The sequence below is a fragment of the Sardina pilchardus genome, chromosome 16 (genome assembly GCF_963854185.1).
Source record: "Sardina pilchardus chromosome 16, fSarPil1.1, whole genome shotgun sequence".
NCBI classification, from domain to species: Eukaryota; Metazoa; Chordata; class Actinopteri; order Clupeiformes; family Clupeidae; genus Sardina; species Sardina pilchardus.
Genome location: NC_085009.1, coordinates 16,619,277 through 16,638,869, shown reverse-complemented (window position 1 = coordinate 16,638,869; position 19,593 = coordinate 16,619,277). Strand labels below are relative to the sequence as shown.

Below are 19,593 nucleotides of genomic sequence, written 5' to 3'. Positions count from 1 at the left end.
GTACAATGTACATAGGCATACAAGTGCGAACCCTGAGTCACAGAGAGTGGTCATGAACAGCTGTTTTGTTTTCCATTTTCTTAATGTTGTCCTAATGTTTTGAAACAGCTAGTTCTACTTGAAGTTTGCTTATCTATGACATTCTTCGCATTCTTCCAATGACACAGACACTGATGTACTGTACCATGATAATTTACACAGAATAGACTAATAAATGGAGTATGGACTGTATAACGGATCATTTCTATTAAACACAGCCATAATTTAATGTGGATGAAGTGCACATAGACATTCATTTCATTTATGTGGATTATGAAAAGAGTATGAAAGTCTCAAGCTGTGTACACAAGTAGCTGGGTATTTTTAAAACCGAATATTCCCCCCCTCCGTTTATAACATTTTCTATCCACATTACCTCGTTTTCTAAAAAACAATCTTCCACACATAACCGAACATCTAAGTTTTGAAGGTACTCAGATCCATGCTTCTGCACTGAACAAAGGTCGAACGTTTGACGTCAGAGCAGATTTGTTGTTGTTTTGGCGCATATTCTGATGTTCGAAAACGCAGGACTCCAGTTATCTCTGTCTACACGCAAATGCATAAACGGAGTATTCACAAATCTTCACTTTACTCAGAGTTTTTTTAAGTATTCGTTTATGATGCATTTTCTTGTGGATGACCAATCCAAATAGAAAAATATCTTCTTTTTAGCAAATACCCGGCTACGTGTGTACGGGGCTTAATCACACTGCTTAAACCCTTATTTGTTACATTAGGTTGAAGGAAGGATTTGCATTTGGTTATTTCATGCTTCAGCAAATGATATCAGTGAACCAGAATCACTTCAGATTAGGCTGGGTGAACCCTGCCTGAACTTTCTAACTTTTTTTGGATTTCGCCCAGCAGCTCAGGCTGAAAACTTGCACATCTATCTCCTCTGTTCCCTGCCAGAACCTTTGGCTCCAATCAGAAACGAGCTTATCCAAAAGACGCACCGGATCGTTGGTCTGATTGGTTGAAGGACTATCCAAGCATACAGAGTCATTTAAACGATATCCATTTATCACACCTCTTGTGCAGTAGAAACAAAGCAGAGCCTCCCCATATAACGTTCAATCTTTAAAAATTGAGCTTAGTATGGTGATAGCCAGACTACCCTCAGATGCAATTCTCAGACATTGAAATTACCACTAATAAAACAGGCAAGTTTGAACACAGAGAGTGTGATGGATACAGACTGTGACACAAGTGTTTTAAAAAAGGATCTATTTCTTCAGTGAACACGAGTGAACTTAACCTCTGTGTGAGAGTGATTAATTTATTATGACCGCCACTGTGGCTAGCGTAGCAGTGATTGTCAAAGTTGTTTGTTGTTGTTGTTGCTTAGAGGGACAATCAGTATCAGAGTAAATCCGAGTAAAAGCAGTGCAGACAATGGGTTTCACTTCATATAGCTGAACATTTTAGCAAATTGTTTCATTTTGGATATGTATCAAGGAAATGAAGTCAGTTATTATAAATACAAAATTGTCCAAAGATTGCTCCAAAGATTGCACAGGAAAAAAACAGAGGAAAAGACCAAACTCCACAAAAGGCAACCAAGACCAAGAGCTTTCAAGTTGTTGCTGGTGAGTGACTTCACTGCCAGGTGGTAAGAATGTACTGTAGACAGAAGTAGTGACAGGTTTTCTTGTCTGTCGGCCAAGAACCAAAAATCACTGTGAGGAGTAAAGTGTGGAGTGGACTTATCCTGCCATGACCTGCACAGCGCAACACAGGCAGGGAAAACGTGTTTCAGTACCAGGAAGATTTGGACTGGATTGTTATTCAGGATTCAACAAACACTTTAGGAGTGTGGCCAGGGGGTTATTCCAAGTATGTGGTTCAGTGACAAACCTGGGTGCGTGAACTCAGAGTAAGTGGTAATCCTCCTACAACAAGAGCCCTATGACATTGTTATGTGAAGAGGTCGAAGCCATACATCTCTTCTATTCGGAGGTTTACTACTTACTGTGAGTTAGCTTACTCAGGTTTGTCTAATAGTTTGAGACTTAACATAATGTACTGTCTCGTTCGCCAGGCAGAAATGGACAGTAGTGGAGGCGGATGGGGGTCCTTCATTGAAGAGTGTTTGCAGCTGGGTGTCTGGTCAGAGTGGTAGTGCTTTCTTAAGTTTGATTATGTGACTGATCTAATGTATAATCTTTTGTTGTGAACTGAACTATCCAATGGCCGAACCCTGCACAGGTGCACACAATAGCACTCCCACTACCTTTCTGCACAGTTGCATCCCATGCCACAAATGTTGTGTTTAGCCTGCAACGAGAGGGATGTTCAATCTACAGTAAGGAAGGAAGGATGAATAAATGAAAACAGAAGGGAAGCCTGATTTATTGCAAATATTTGTACACCTGCACAACACAAGATCAGGACAGAGGTGTCCTCTTTGGAATGGTGCATGTCACTATCAAGAGCATTAAGCGCTTACGTGGAGTCATAAAAGAGGTAGAAGAGTAAAGAAAGAAAGATAAGAAGAAGAACAAAATATTTAAGTTCTTTTGTTTACAGTAAACAAGCAGAGATGTAAAAGTCCAACTTCAGAAAGTGCAAGTCCTGCCAGGTGTTGATTCTGTGTGCTTAACACAGGTGATTTCACTAATTAACTAATCTACCTGGCTTAAAAAAATGTGCTAATTAGAATCAGATTATTTAAATGAATGGTTGGAATAAAAATGTGGCATGACTTACTTTCTGAAGCTGAACTTTTACACCTCTGTAAGTGATCACATTACAAAGTAATAGGCAATACAAGCAACTGATTATGTGTGCTGTTGGATGGTAATTACACTAAATATCTCCTTTTTGGAGGGCATATCATGTTTTTTTGTTTGTTTTTGTGGCCCCAATAATACAATATGGGTGAGTCCTTGCATGGGAAATGCATATGACAGACATACTGTAATATAGCAGCAGGGGAAAAAATGCCAGAAGCTATAGGTGTCTGAGAGTTTGTCATACCTTTCAGTAGATCAAGGCCACGGCTTAGACGGCATTGTTGTTAGATGACCTAATTATAACCTTTTACAACAAGGAAGCATGTGTGTGTTATATTTCCCCCAAGTATATAAGGCTGTGCTTTGACCTGGTTTCCATTTTCAAGCTGAGATTCAGTGTCGAACACCAACTACAAGTGAGTTCAAAATGTTTATTTTACCTTTTTAAAATGGCACTGCAGTTTCGGTTAGTGTAAGGATGTTACACTGTCGTTGTTGTTGTATTTTATCTTAATTCAAATCTTCTGGTTCATCAAAACCAACTAGTTATGAACTTTTTTAGAATTTCTTATTTCAATTTCTGACTTTAACTCACTCTTAGCAACACTGTAGGCATATTGTCTATATGAACCTTATTATTTAGTGTTTTTTAAATTAAATAATTACCTATAGGTCTCAAACCCTACTCTCTATTCCCAAAACCTTGCAACAAATCAGCAAAACATTTAAAATGATTTGAAAAACTCCTTAAACTCTTTTAAAAATCTTGTTTTTGTGTCAAAACAGTTTATAGATTGTATTGCGAAGCTCTAGAATCTTTGGTTAACACAATCATCGTGTGAATAAGCACACAAAGCACCAGCTACTGTACACATTGATACAAATAAATATGCTACAGTACATCTCGCCTTTATTCTATGTCTGGCCAGAAGATTTCATCCACATCACAATGTTGTGTTGTACAGGCATCTCCTGGTATGGTCTTACTTCTTCATCTCACCATCCTCCTCCCCTCCTCTAATTATATCCCCTCTCACTCTCTGTCCAAAATTATACTAGATTTTAGTGTGGACCAAAGTTGTACCTGTGACTGATTTCTGAAAAAAAAAATGTTTTACCAAACTCTTTAAAAGAGTTTTTATTGTGAGCTATACTTGCCCATTCTATGCAAAACTTCATTTCAACATGCCTTTCTGTAAGAAAAACTGCCTGAAGCAAAGAGGAAAGAGTTAATAGTAAACCGTGATGCAAGCCCTCAATGAAACAATCTTAAGAATACACGAGGCACTCTGTAATTAAAGTGATTTACACTTGAAGAGTGATCCTGAATGCATCATTCAATAATTTTCTTATCATTCTAACAGGATATTGGCAACACCACATACTGTCATCTAACAAAGAGAAGGCATCAACATGGCCTATGTGTGAGTATTCTGTTCCATAAATTATATTGTTACATTATATAACTTGCCCGGATAAACATTTTTGTGCCATTTAACCTTTTAAACCGGACATGCTATTGTCCCTACATTATTAGCAGCCACTGTGTGAACTGTTTTACAGAACAAGTGGTACTTCATCCCCATTGCGGTTTTTGGTGCAAAAGAAAATTCAGATCAGACTTGGACCCCCAATTGCCTACCGACTGCCAACAGAGAAGAGATACGTGAATGAGAATCCAATGATCCGAAGATGGACATTTGGCGAGAGAGACCCGAGGAAAATGAACAAAACCATTCTGCTGGTGGGGGAGACTGGTACAGGGAAAACCAGCATCATCAACACTTTGGTCAACTACCTCCTGGGCATTAAGTGGGAGGATAAAGTCTGGTTCGATATCACAGAGGAGGTAGAGGTGAAACTGTCTGAAACCAAAACAACCAACATCACTGTTTATGAGGTCTTTGTGGAGGAGAACCCAATCTGCCTCACCATCATTGATACCCCTGGGTATGCTTATACAAGAGGGATGGAATATGACCTACTGATAGCTGAGAATCTGAACAAGCTGTTCAGATCTGAGGATGAGGTCCGCGGCATCGACGCCATTGGGCTTGTGGTGCGATCCACTCAGAACCGACTCACAGCCTCTCAGCGCTACATCTTCGACGCAATTCTGTCACTGTTTGGGAAAGACTTGGAGAAAAACATAGTGCTTTTTGTCACACATGCAGATGGGAAGTCCCCCAAAAATGTACTGGCTGCCATTTCTGAAGGGAATATTCTTTGTGCCAAAAGCGAATACAACCAGCCTATCCACTTCTTGTTTGATAACTGCCAACCTGATTTGAACAAGGATTTTGAAAGCCTTCACAAATCAGCCTGGAACATGGGCATGCAGAGTGTTGAAAAATTCTTCAACTTTTTGAAGACAACTGACAAGAAAAATTTGCGGTCCACAAGGGGTGTTCTGAGAGAGCGGAAGCAACTAGAGATTTGCATCGGCAACCTGGAAGAACGGATCAATGCTATTAACCTTAAGGAAGGTGAAATCGCACAAATCAATGCAGCCATGGAACAAAACCGTCAAGATCTGGAATCATGCGAGAAGTTACAATTTGAAGTCGATGAGCCGTACAGAGAGAAGGTCAACACTGGGCCAAATCCGAAAAAATCCAAAAAAGTAACCTCATGCGATACGTGTCAGGAGAATTGCCACTTCCCAAATTGTTCAGAAAAATTAAAATGGTGCAAAGCCATGAAGAAGAAGTATTGCACTGTGTGTACTGGCAAATGCCACTACACTAAGCACACAAAGGAGGCTAAGATGTACGTCCAGAAGACAAGGAAGGTGATTAAAGTCAATGAGGAGCTCAAAACAAAATATGAGGAGGAATATCAGGAGAAGGTGGAGCTGAAGAACCAAGTCGAGGGCGAGTTGGAAGCCCTGCAAGAGGAGAAGGTGCAGCTGATGGAGGAGGCCTACCAGAGCATCCTCACCCTGGAGAGGATCGCCCTCAAGAGTGACTCCCTCTCCACACTGCTCCATTTGGACTTCCTGATCGACAACCTGAAGGAAGCCGGAAACTCGGAGAAAGTCCAGTCACTGGAGGAGCTGAAGACCACTGAGGAGGCCAACAACGCCGCCATGGTCTACTTAAGGGCAGGCCTGGGAAGAGCAGAGAGGGGTGCACAAGTGGCCAGCCATGATGCAAGCTTACCCGAGCAAGAGCAAGACAAGAATGTCGTGTATCAGAGCATCACCCTAGCGAAACCAAAACCCTATGAAACCGTCAGTGCAGGTAAAACGACAACCTTTAAGACCCTCACTTAAAGCGTAAGTTTGGCGGAAAATGAAAATAAAGCTATTTTCTGAATGAAAATACATCAACTAAGCCGTGGAGGAAGTAATTTTCGCTCATCACGCAGTAGGCCTACAGAGCTAGCACTGACAGGACCTACAGCCCAAAATCGCAAACAGTGGGTCAGCATTGGGCTTTCAGCCATGCGCTTTCAAAATCGCATTTTTAAACCAGTAACATTGCTCAAAACAGCGGCAAACCTCGTCAGTAGCTTGCTCTAGGTGTCTACACATAAAACGAAGCACCAATCAGTCTGTAAACGTTGGAATAGTCTGTATACACGTGGAATCAATTCGAGACCGCAACACCGTCTGAATCACAGAAATGTCTCGCGAGATCTCACACGGAAGCACGGGAGCTATTCCTACGGGTAGTCAAAATCGCATTTTTAAACCACTAACATTGCTCAAAACAGCGCCAAACCTCGTCAGAAGCTTGCTCTAGGTGTCTACACATAAAACGAACCACCAACAACTTGGCTCACGAACCCGACGTTTATAAAAGAAGACTGTTATGAACACTAACACCTTCCAGTTCCTCACGAAGGAAAGTCCACAAGCTCTCGTGTGAGATCTCGCGAGACATTTCTGTGATTCAGACGGTGTTGCGGTCTCGAATTGATTCCACGTGTATACAGACTATTCCAAAGTTTACAGACTGATTGGTGCTTCGTTTTATGTGTAGACACCTAGAGCAAGCTACTGACGAGGTTTGCCGCTGTTTTGAGCAATGTTACTGGTTTAAAAATGCGATTTTGAAAGCGCATGGCTGAAAGCCCAATGCTGACCCACTGTTTGCGATTTTGGGCTGTAGGTCCTGCCAGTGCTAGCTCTGTACTGCGTGATGAGCGAAAATTACTTCCTCCACGGCTTAGTTGATGTATTTTCATTCAGAAAATAGCTTTATTTTCATTTTCCGCCAAACTTACGCTTTAAGTAAAAACAAAATATTATGACTAGAAGAATCAAGATCAAGAAGAAATCCCCTTCAAGTTATAACTGAGCTGAAATTGCAGAAAATAATAGTAAACAAGTTAAACACATTTTCCCCCTTGATTAACTATGTCTCAATGAAATAAAACCTTATGGTTATAGTGTTACTCAAACTGTTGAAATGTATTGTACTGTATTGCATTGTTGTACTGTACTGTTCTACTATCCACTACAATGTGAAACCTTGTATGCCTATGGTAGTGGAAACCCAGAATAACAGAGAAATCACCAATAATTGCGATACTGTCATCTAAAACACACTACTTAGGAAGCAAATGAACAAATCTGGACTCTACCCCAGACATATTCATATTATGTACAGTGATGTTGCACAGTGGTGTTAATAATATTACAAGTGAATGTTTGAAATGACTTTTGGTGCTATTCTTCCCTAACAGCTCATATCAAACCTAGTGTCCTTGAAGCCTTGGCCCAAATGAAGTCAAAGCCATATGAGACCCTCAGTGCAAGTAAGATGAAGCCTGTCCACACCCTCACCCAAAGCAAACTGAGCAAGATCATGGCCAAGATGGACCAGGAACCCATCCATAAGTGACTGTCATGTTTTTAAGTAATGTCAAATATGTTTATAAGAGAATACATGCTTGATGTTGTTATGTGTTTGCTGCTCCTGGGCACACGTTTTTTCAGTTATGATGGTCAGCCATGACCTGTTAATGACCTGCACCAAGACGCCAAAGAGATTCGTGGAACAGGGCATAAGTGATGTTGACTGTATAGCTTGTTTGCCTTTGGCTCAAAAAGGGAGGTGTGTGTGTGTGTGTGTGTGTGTGTGTGTGTGTGTGTGTGTGTGTGTGTGTGTGTGTGTGTGTGTGTGTGTGTGTGTGTGTGTGTGTGTGTGTGTGTGTGTCTTACAAGAGGATAGTCCGAAGTTCAAAGACGCACAATTTTAGCAGATTTTACGAACTACACTAGCATAGCATACGTAGCCTAGCATTAACCAGAGCAATGTTACCATTGGCGAATGCAAACACTCACTGAGTGCCCTTTTAATGCCTATTGCTAAAGTTTTGCATACCCACTGTAAAGGGCAATTCACACCAAGAACGATAACGATAACTATAACCATAACGATAAAAGCGTCCACACTGGCCAATGATAAGAAAAGTCTCTCCTCATGTTAACCCTTTCATGCGCAACGTCCACATGCATGGACAGTAACTTTAACTCTGTTTTCTACTTATTTATCATGTTGATATACACCAATCCACTTCAGGGCAGTTTTAGTAGGTCCTTGGCAATATATTAACAATATGTATCATCTTATATTTGGAATATTGACTGCTTGATGACATCATCAATTCAACATGAGTGACAGTAATGGCCATATGCTGAATGCTCCAGGCATATCTGTAAAAAGCTAGTACTCAAGAAGGCAAAATCATGTAAAAAAAAATATTATGCTGTACAGGAGAGTGTGTTGAACAACTCTATGTTTTCAGAAATTAAATCGGATGTAAAATGGAGTTTGTAGACCCTAAAAAGCAACTGTCCACGTATGTGGACGTTGCGCAACAGAGGAGTTAAATGGCCAAAAATTAGATTTTGTAACTAGGACTTTTTTTTTTTTTTTTTTTTTTCAAATATGATTTTAATTGCTTTAAATTACAAAGAAACAAACATTTGGTAAACATATTTATAAGTAATGACCTAATTACATGTGGTAATGCCAAGGTGGTATGGTAATATGGGGGTAATAGAGGGTTGGGTGGGTAGTAGAGGGGTGGGTATGAGAGTACTAGAGGTGTGGGTGGATTAGTAGTAGAGGGGTGGGTAGTATGGATGTAGTAGAGGGGTGGTTGGGTAGTGGTGGTAGTAGAGGTGGGTAATATGGGGGTAGTAGAGGGGTGGGTGAGGGTCGGTGAGCAATAATGGGGGTAGTAGAGGGGTTGGGCGGGTAGTATGGAGGTAGTAGAGAGGTGGGTGGGTAGTATGGGGGTAGTAGAGGGCTGGGTGGGTAGTATGGAGGAAGTAGAGGGCCATAGTTTCCACATTGTCTGTCATTACATTTTATCCTTTTTTACCCCTTTGTTGCGCACTGTCCACATACGTGGACAATAACATAACTTCTATATAAAAGCATATTTTTAAAAAATTCCAACTGATTTTCAATATTGGGCTCATATAGAGTACTAAAATCAATACTAAAAAAATCTAGACACTTTTTTTCATAATGCGTGCATGAAAGGGTTAATGAATGTGATGGCTAGAATGTTATGGGTTCTGATTGGCTTATAGCTTTTTATCTTTCTCAAAATCGCTCTGAAAGTGATCAACAATGATTCTTCATTCTTCATGTCGTTATCGTTATAGTTTATGTGTGAACGTTGTCATTCATATACTAACAAGAACGATATTTGTTTATAGTCATCGTTATCGTTATCGTTCTTGGTGTGAATGGGCCTTAACCCTTATGTTGTCCTTGGGGTCAATTTGACCCCAAGCAGTGTTTAACATCATAAAATATATGGTTCACTTTTTTTGTTTTGCTTCAAGTTTCATGACTTTTCCTTATTTGAAGGGTACAACAGAGTAAACATGAAATTTGCACAAAAATATGTTTCCAATGTCCTGTAAAAAAAATAGTTACGTTGGTGGTATTGGGGTCAATTTGACCCCATTTTTATGAAACATGATGAAAATGAATATTTGACAAATTATGGATATTATTATTGTAATAGTATGAGAACATGTAGCTATTATCATTATTTCATATACAAGTACATATTACATATAAGTTATTTTGGCAGGTCTGAAAAAGTCCAAAAAGTCAGCCTTTGGGCTGTTGACACTGGATTGGCCATATTGCCAGTCAGGGTTCCAGGGTTCATAAAGGGGTGTGGGGGGGTGGGATTGTTTTGTAGGGCTTTTGATAGTGGTTATTACACTCTTGTTAAGTACCTACCACAAAAAAAAATTGGGTAAAAAAATAATTTTAATCATTTTTGAGAGTTTTTTGTAGCTGGGGTCAAATTGACCCCAAGGACAACGAACGTCGTAAGATTTTAGGACAACATGAGGGTTAAAGGTGATGATGCAAGGTGCAACTCTAAAAGTTGCCGCATGTTTCATCACCTTAAAGACTTGAGTAGCCTATATTTGTGTGAATACAGCAATGCCATACTGTTGTATTGGTGTTTCCAAACTGTACTCCTTTTGCTGTTGTGGATGCATACATCTCTCAGAAGCACAAGCGGTGTCACCTGTCTCTCTGAGACATGCAAATCTATGGCAAAGATATGTTATTTTGTAGAGATCTAATTTTTTTTCTCCTTGGAAACTGTGGCGCAAGTGACAGCTGTCAGTGTTTGTGGGTGCTGCTATTTTGAAGTATGCAGGTCTATTACCAATTCTGAACCACGGCGTCACTTACAAGAACATGTTCAAGGAACAAGGAAACATATCTTTGCCTTTGTAAAACCTGTAAGAGAAACCTGTAGAACGTGTAGTAAAATGAGATGAATTCCTCAAACACATTCCTCTTTTTTTTCTTGGGTATAGCACTTAAAGCACCACTGCTCTGCTGGAAACCAGATATGTGGTCTCACAGATAAGTTTAATCAGTTTCACTTATAATTCTCAATTGCATAAATAAGTATTGAATTCTAGAAAGTAGAAATATAATGATTTACAGAATTACGGCTGAAATGCAAGGAAAGTCAGTGTATCTATTAAATAATCTCAAGGCTTTTTAATGGATCTGAAAGCATCACAGTAATTTGGCCTTCTCAAATGCTACAGCACAGACAAGTTTTCTCTGAGTCAGTAACTTGGAGTTGCCCTTGTTTTTTGCCCTGAAACGCACAGTACTGTATGTGTCACATCATCCTGGATGTGACTTTGTGCTGCTTTGTGATTGACTTAAAGGATTTTTTTTTAAAGTGTGTGTGTTAACTATTTGGATGTTAATTACTCTACGGGGGGGGGGGGGGGGGGGGGGGGGGGGGGGGTGTATATCGGACTCTATTGGTTGGGCATTTTTGGTCCTGAAAACGGTATGGTAAGTATTGTTTAGACATCGGGGAAATCAACAGGAAGATGACTTAGAAGAGTGGAGGAGAGGCCCAATTAATAATTCAAGTTAGCATCACTGATTTGGACAATTTGTTTGATGAGACCATGTATCGAGGGCTGAGAAGCAAAGGGGCGTAAGTGACATTTTGGTCAAAATTGAGTTACATATATCACCTGAAAGCTCTTGAGGAGCTCTTTCTAACTGACAAAATTATAGAAGTAAAATCCTATCCTACACTGGTGCACAATCATGTTGGAACAGGAAGGGCCATCCCCAAACGGTTCCCACAAAGTTGGGAGCATGGAATTGTCCAAAATCTCTTGGTTATGCTGAAGCATTCAGAGTTCCTTTCACTGGAATTAAGAGACCAAGCCCAGCTTGGGGATGCCCCCTTCCTGTTCCAACATGACTGCGCACCAGTGCACAACGTAAGGTCCATAAAGACATGGATGGCAGAGTTTGGTGTGGACGAACTTAACTGGCCTACACAGAGTCCTGATGAATTAGAGCACAGACTAAGAGCCAGTCTCGTCATTTAAGAATAGGATGTGACTGAAGTTCATATGGGGGTCAAGGCAGGTGACCCAATACTTTTGGCAATACAGTATATCAATGGGCAAATACCAATGACCTGAATTAGTGAGCCTGGAATGGAATCTGTCACTGATTACTGTAAATGTGTGTCTGCTGCATAACTTTAAGGTAGAAGTTCTGCATTCCGGATCATGAGCAGGCTGTGAGGGATCAGAGCAAGTAGGGGCACGTTCCTGTGTCTGCATCCGTACATGTGCTGCCGGCTGAGTATGTGATGTGATTCCATCATTGTGGCAGCCAGAGCTCGTAGGAGCTCAGTGGAGCTGTCGCTGTATGGGTCTCAGAGGTTCAGCGGAGCCATTGTCGCGTGGGTCTCAGGGCTCAGTGGAGCTGTCGCTGCATGGGCCCAAGAGTTTTGTGACCAGATGTCCGAGACCAAAACTGGAGACATAATCCCAAAAAAACCCCGGGACTTTCAGTTTTCAGTGTCAATCTGATTGAAAGACACACAAGTTTTATCTTCAAAAAACAGGGAAGGGAGATTCTCTGTATTTCCCCGGGGGCAGGCAACCAAAAACGGGAACTGTCCCCTGAAACCAGGGACGTCTAGTCACCCTATCCAAGCGTTCAGTGGAGCTATTGCTGCATGGGTCCAAGAGTTCAATGGAACTGCTCCACCCAAAACGAACCTGGTGTTGAACTGGTGCCATTCAGAATTCTTTGAACCTTGGTGCTATCAAGTGAACCAGCCCGCATTTACACCAGTTCTGAACCGAACCAAAGATGCGTCATCAACAATGGGTGGTGCATGCAAAAGAAAAAGTTAATGAGATGCATAAACGGGAGAATGATATGACCAGTTGTCCCATAAAACCGGCAGAAACTAGCTGTTTAAAATGCTATTCAACGTCTACAGTGCAATGCTAGTTGGATCGCTTTCTTTACTCATGGCAACAATTGATATGGACGGAAAACTCATGCTTTTAGCCTTCTCCTCTCTGAATGGCGCAATGACACGCCCACTCCGGTTCGCAGGAAAAAACAAGTATTTTTTTTTTCGACTTCCGAACCAAGGTGCCACGTTCCGAACCAGCTTTTGTTTGGTGGAAACGCAACGAACGGTTAAAATTTTGGTTCGCAAACGGGAACGGAGCCAGTTCTCTGTCGGTGGAAAAGGGCCTTAAGTGATGCTGGGTAACGTCCCTTCTGTTAACGTTGAAACAAAATAGAGAGTTTGAGCTTTTATTTGTGATCACTAGCAGTAAATACGCTGAAGTGGGGTTGTGCCGGGACACCCCCACTTGTGATGACTCATGGAATGCCTCTCGCCCAATCAGAAATGAATAAATAGCTCCACCGGATCTAAACTCCAGCAAAATGACACACAGCATTCATAATATCATAAACACATGAGGCAAACATTCACGTCACATTATAAAGACTTAATTGATCATATGGCATTTTGGATACATCATACACACTGTTAAAACCTGAAGCTCTTCTGTCTTTCATTGGCTTCTATATTTCCATACAAGAGTGAAAGTCATCTTCAGAGAGAAGTAGAATAGTAAATATGTAAGCAATATTGAAACCATGTGTGTGTGTGTCTGTGTATCTGTATGCGTGTGGGTTGGGGGGCATTTGTGCGTGTATATCCATAGGCCTATAGACCATTTCAACTGCAGCAACAAACATGTGTGGTCCTAACACCGTGTCCTAACTGCAAGCGACGCGACCGAATGTGTGCGACAAAATCAGTTCCATCCCTGTATTTTCAATTGGAATGTCCTGACTGAATGCGATGCGACCGAACGCGACTTCTTCAACCCTGTTTTGTCGCGCTGTCCGTTTCTATTTTAGTCGTGTCGCGTCACCTTGACATTAACTTCTTCACAACGTAACAAAGGTTCATTAAAGACTGTTAACGGATACAATGTGGACACAAACTATCCGACAGTCGCGCAGTCGCTTACAATTAGGACACGGTGTAAGGCATTTCTGGAGGCACAGAAAACAACATTGAGTTAGTAATTTGGGGACCAAAGACAAGTCAGACTTTTTGTAGACTTTTGCTGAAGTCCTTTTCCTTTTCATTTCAAAGTATCTGCATCAGTTCTGGACATCCGATTGAAAGGGCCTATACCTATATAGAGTATATTTATTCAGGCCTATATGAGACGGATGGTGTCACACTCTGTGAGTGTTTGTACATTAGGGACTGAGAGTAAATATGTGGTGAATAATTGTGGCATTTTGATAGCTTTTGTTTGAAAAACAAAATCATGTTACTTCCTGTTAGATTTCCATGTGTTAGGTAGAACATACTGTATGTGTGGGGTTCAAAACTTCAAAATGGAAAGTTTGTCATCAGGCCATTTTCGCCTAGATCACCAGAAAACATATTTATTTTACAATTGTACAACTGAGACCCTCTTACTTCTCGCACTAAGACATTGAAAATGATACCAAACATAGATACATTATCATTTGTCATGAAACAGATACATTTTAGTCTCCAACATTAGTTCATCAGAGGCGTGGAGAGGGGGGAGTGGAGGTGTGCCTGGCATGGGGCTGGGAGCCTTGGCCATATGGTGATCTCGAGACAATGAATGGAGACAGTAAAAATGCAAACAGGTAACCTGACCACAAAAGAGCATCCAGCTGTGAGGTCGTCTCCCCCGTCTTACAGATGCAACTTTAGGAGGTCAGACAGTCAAGATGGAAAAATCACCCACAGGCAACAACGGTTGTTGTATTACCATTTGACCATTAGATGGAGGTGTTTGAACTAATAACTCCCAAAACACCACCATGTAAGCCTAGCTCTGTTGAAAACCAAATCAAAAGGAAGTAGATTTGCAAATAACATACATGTGCAAACAGCTTTTATTATGCGTAATAAACCACCAATAAACTATCTGATGTCTATCTATATTGGTTGTGGTGTAGTGGTGTTTTTCCTTGGACGTATATGATTTTGGAAAACCAATGACCAAGAGGATTTTCTTTAAATAAATGTGCCAAAATCATTATTACAAGCATGTCACATCCGATGAACTATGAGCCAATTTCACAGTGTCCAGGTGCCTGGCCTAGTTGATGTTAATGAGTAAAACATCTTCCTGTTTCTTTCTTTCCTATAGACTGAGCTGTTCCAGAGGAAGTTAGTTTACACCGTGGCGACATCTTGTGAAATAGGCTCATTGCGTCTTCCACGGAACTGAGCAGTGTCCAGGGGCCTCATTTATAAAAGTGTGCGTAGATTCCACCCTAAAACATTGCGTACGCACAAACCTAGCAATTTGCGTACGCAAAAAAAATATTCTGATTTATAAAACCGTGCGGCGCACAAGTTTACGCAGGCGGCTGTTTATAAATACCAACCTGAGTTGAATTGTGCGTGCGTGCACGAGCACCACACTCCTCCCATTGTCGTCCCACAATATCCCATAAAAGGTTCATGCAAAACGATTCATGAATATTCTAGCATTTATACCGATCATTTTATTGGCTATCGTTGACATGATAGAGACGTCACATCAATCTGAAGAAGGACGTGAAAGTTGGCTGACAGCAATATCACGTTTGACAAGTGTAGCCTACTGTGAAATAAGTATAGGTTTACCGAGTGATATAATTCTGTTTCAAAATAAATTAATAACCGTATCCTGGGCTCATCATAGGCTACTGTGCACCATAGCATAAAGTGCAAGTATTAATAAACAAATACTCGTATGGCTAATAATAATGCGTGGGACATTATTTTATGTCAGATGAGTTTCTGGTTGTCTCGGAATATCTTGCAGCCTAGTAATTTGTGGCCCAAATGAGAGAAAAGACGTAAGGTGAGTGTATATGCTTGAACGGTAGGCGTTAATAGAATACAACCTAAGAGACAATTATGGAAAAGGTTTTATGGCCTCTTATTAGGCCTACTATAGGCGCTTATATTTGGTTCACGAAAGCAATATCTCCGTACACATCCGTGGGTGTCAATGTCAGCCGAAGTCAACAGAAACCAATTTGCATTAATTCGAATGAATTTCGCGTTAGGGACACTATGAACATGAACTGTTACCTCGGCCAAGGAGGTTATGTTTTCGGTTTGTTATGCTTGGCTGTTTGTTGGCAAGATATCGGCGCTCTCGGAGTACTTTTCTAGTCTAGACTAGCAGCGCAAGTAGCCTCGCACTGTCGGGAGAGGCATTTAGGCTATATTACTATTATTAAGGAACATCAATATCAATATTAAACGTGACTTACTGAAAACGTGAAAACGTTTGCAGTTTAGTGTTAACTTGGGCCTATTTGTTGGCTGTCTTGGCTACAAATCTCATAGCCTGTGATATGAATAAATGATAGTGATCACGAAGGTAGTAACATAATGAAATATTGAAGTGTTGAGATACTTTTTAATGCCCTCTGAGCTTTATTTTGTGATGTCACCATTAGATGTCGCTTATTTTCATGCATGAAAAACTTTGCGTAAGCTTTACGGACGGTCCAAAGGATGCGTAGAATTGCGCATCTTTTCACGCATAGATTTTCTTTATAAATCCCGACGTTGACGGTGAAAGGTGCGTACGCACATTTCAGCCCCGTTCACGCAAATTTTTTGTGCGTAGCAGTCTTTATAAATGAGGCCCCAGGTGCCTGGCCTAGTTGATGTTAATGATGCCTTAATTGGCAGGGTAAAACATCTTCCTGTTTCTGTCTTTCCTATAGACTGAGCTGTTCCAGAGGAAGTTATAGTTTACACAGTGGCGACATCTTGTGAAATAGGCTCATTGCGTCTTCCACGGAACTGAGGTCATGACGTTTACAACCAGTGGCTTCTCGACACCGATTTGGCATGGGACCAAACACTGTTACGGGCATATCGCCTCCATGTTTATGGCAAGGGATTGGATACTCTGGCTCAAGTGCATTAGCTGGGACTCCCCATAAGGACCTCTATTACTTTTTCACATGCAGCACAGCTGTTTTCCTTCTGTGGAACTGTTCTTGGTTTTTAACCAGATATACTCTTGACTAAAAAGTTTTACATGGCATGGTATTAATGTTTGTGTGTGTGTGCGTGCAGACACGTGTGTATGTGTGTGTGTGTGTTTGTGTGTGTGTGTGTGTGTGTGTGTGTGTGTGTGTGTGTGTGTGTGTGTGTGTGCGTTTTTTCTTTTCTTCTTTTACCTTGTCATTTTGATAAATGTATTGTGAGTAATCTTGCAGTGTATCTCAAGCACTCAAGCAGAGAGAGTGAAAAGGGTGTGTGTGTGTGTGTGTGTGTGTGTGTGTGTGTGTGTGTGTCTGTGTGTGTGGGAAACAAAATCTGGACTCTGCTGGTTGAGTCCCCCAAGCCTGCTGCACACAAAACATAAAAATGAAGTGTGTGTGTGTGTGTGTGTGTGTGTGTGTGTGTGTGTGTGTGTGTGTGTGTGTGTGTGTGTGTGTGTGTGTGTGTGTGTGTGTGTGTGTGTGTGTGTGTGTGTGTGTGTGTTTGTGTTTGTGTGTGTGTTTTGCACTTTTTGCAATAATCCTGATCTCAATAGTGACTAATGTGTTTTTTGCCATAATCGAGCAGCCCTAACTGTGATAGTGGGTGTAGATGTCAAACAGCATGACTAAAAGCTTCAGATGAACTACTTGACCGTATGTGTGTGTGTGTGTGTGTGTGTGTGTGTGTGTGTGTGTGTGTGCGTGCGCACGTGTGTGCGTGTGAGTGTGCGTGCATCCCAGCATGTGTGTGAGTGGCTGTGTCTGTGCATTTACACGTGTACATATTTGCTGTGTATACACATCACACGCATATTTTTGTGAATAGTAATTTTTACTGCATATCAGTAGGGAAAGTTAACAGATTAAGTAATCAGTACAGAGTAATCCTGAAAACAAAATAAAATAACAATAAAAATTAAATCAAAATACGAACATGTTTTAGCCAAGTTCATGAGAAGTTTGGGGTCAAACCAATGCTTGTATACTGAAGCACACGCATGCAATGGCTGTTTACGTAGCTTCCTGCACGTGCTTTGGGCCTGAACCTATAAAGGCTTTGGTGACTTATGCAACTGTGTGTATTGTTTTCTTTTTTGTTTTTTTTTCCCGTTTAGCTCAGCATCTATGTTTCTGCCTGATATTGCTTAAGATTTTTCTGATGAGCATGCATTTATGCTACAAAGTGAATTTGCACAACATTTGATACTGCATGTAACACCACGCCCAGCAATGATCAATTGCCTCAGATCAATGGAGTTGAAAATTTAAATAGTAATAACTCACAAACAGTGAATAATTACACTCTTCAATGAGTCCAACTTCATTATAAGGGGATTCTCCAACATTGTCACCGCATTTTCAAGAAAAGAGCAACATGATCTTTTTTCTCATTCCATTCCACTCCCAAATGGCACTCAAAGCCACACAGCCTTGGACATGGGAAGCATGCGCAAGTTGTAACAAGAGGCTGAAACACATGGGTGGTAGTGCTAGTCACAACAACCATGTCTCTGAAGACATCTGGCCATCATGTTCACTCATTGCATGGTGCACCGCTGTATTCCACTGCTACTAAAACCACAAAAGCTAATGAGACATGACAGCTGTCTTTACCGAGATTTATTGAGCGCTGGTGCTATTGTAAGAGGCACTGGACTCCAACAAACACCCTAGGATATTGGAGGTATACCCCAGATAACAACATCATCATGGCTCACATTTAGGGTGGATGTACGGACCATTAAATGGCCCAAATGTGGCATGCCAAAATCAAAAGAAGGCCAACACTAACCCAAAACCAATTTTTTTGGAGGTGAGTGTTCTGGCAAGGAGAAATTTCCCATGGCCTAGAACAAATTCTTGTGCAATCCATTTTGCATCCTTCTATGGTATTCCTGACTATCATACAAGTGATGATATTGTATTGGCGGTTGGCAATTTTCTGAATGCAGGTCGTCTCATCTCTGTACTCCCTATATCTGTTATATCAGTCATTTAGCACGCTATAAGATGAACATGATTGTTGTGTGTTTAAAACGTGTGGATTCAGTTGATTCAGTGTTAAATTGCCCGGGACCAAACAAAATGTTTTCACAAAAGTCTATGGGGCTACATACTGTAGGCTACCTGCCAAATCATGTGTCCTGGGGCCTCATTTATAAAAGTATCGCGTAGAAACCATCGTTCATTTGATCTTAGATCATTTCTGATATGATCGTACGTGTGATTCAGAGAAACGAACGTACGCACAAAAAAACGTGCGTACGCCACTCTTGCAGATGTGGCCATTATAAATCGCAAATGAACGTGAATTTGTGCGCAGCCGGGTGATTTTAGGTCTCCGCCTTGTACACGCCCCCTCATCAATATCATTAGCATAGGCTTTAATGCAATCAATGGCTGAGTTGTACCTAAAATACATATATTGAAAACTGTAAAGGCCTAGCCTATGCCATCTGATGTTAACCTATGTTTATGCGCTGTTAGTTCGAATAACTAATTATCATTTTCCAAGCAGCGCTTTCTGGAAAGAAATATGCATCCATGTCCATTGTCCTCTGCTTGCTTTTATTCCTTCTGCTTGCAGTAATGTAGTAGGCAATGTGTGGCAAATGTAGTAGGTTTACTTTGGTAATAGAACATAGTAGGCTTCCTTGTGACGGAAATACCTACAGTACATCATACTAATTTAGGCCTATACGTTATGGTACAGTATGGCGTTTCCAATATAACCCAGGGTTAGATACTGCCCATGTAGCCTACGGCGAATTACATTATAAGTGAGATACTGTATGTCATGTAGACCGAACGTTTATGGATAGGCTATGTTTTTACTGTATAGCGAATAGTATAAGTAGTTCACCGGTCATTCTTCATTCATTCTGCGCGTCGGGATTCAAGCAATATCGATGTCAGCGACTGTTTACTTTCAAGAATGTCCAGTGACCTTTAGGCCT

General features: G+C 41.0%; 1 protein-coding gene across 1 annotated transcript; it reads left to right on the top strand.

Annotated features, from left to right (window-relative positions):
* Positions 1-2,468: 2,468 nt before the first annotated feature.
* On the top strand, positions 2,469-8,712 carry LOC134059820 (uncharacterized). Its single transcript, XM_062516328.1, has 3 exons — positions 2,469-4,201; positions 4,341-6,019; positions 7,470-8,712. Exons 1-3 carry the CDS (start codon positions 4,191-4,193, stop codon positions 7,625-7,627), a joined length of 1,848 nt encoding a protein of 615 aa, XP_062372312.1. The 5' UTR covers positions 2,469-4,190; the 3' UTR covers positions 7,628-8,712.
* The last annotated feature ends 10,881 nt before the right edge of the window (positions 8,713-19,593 follow it).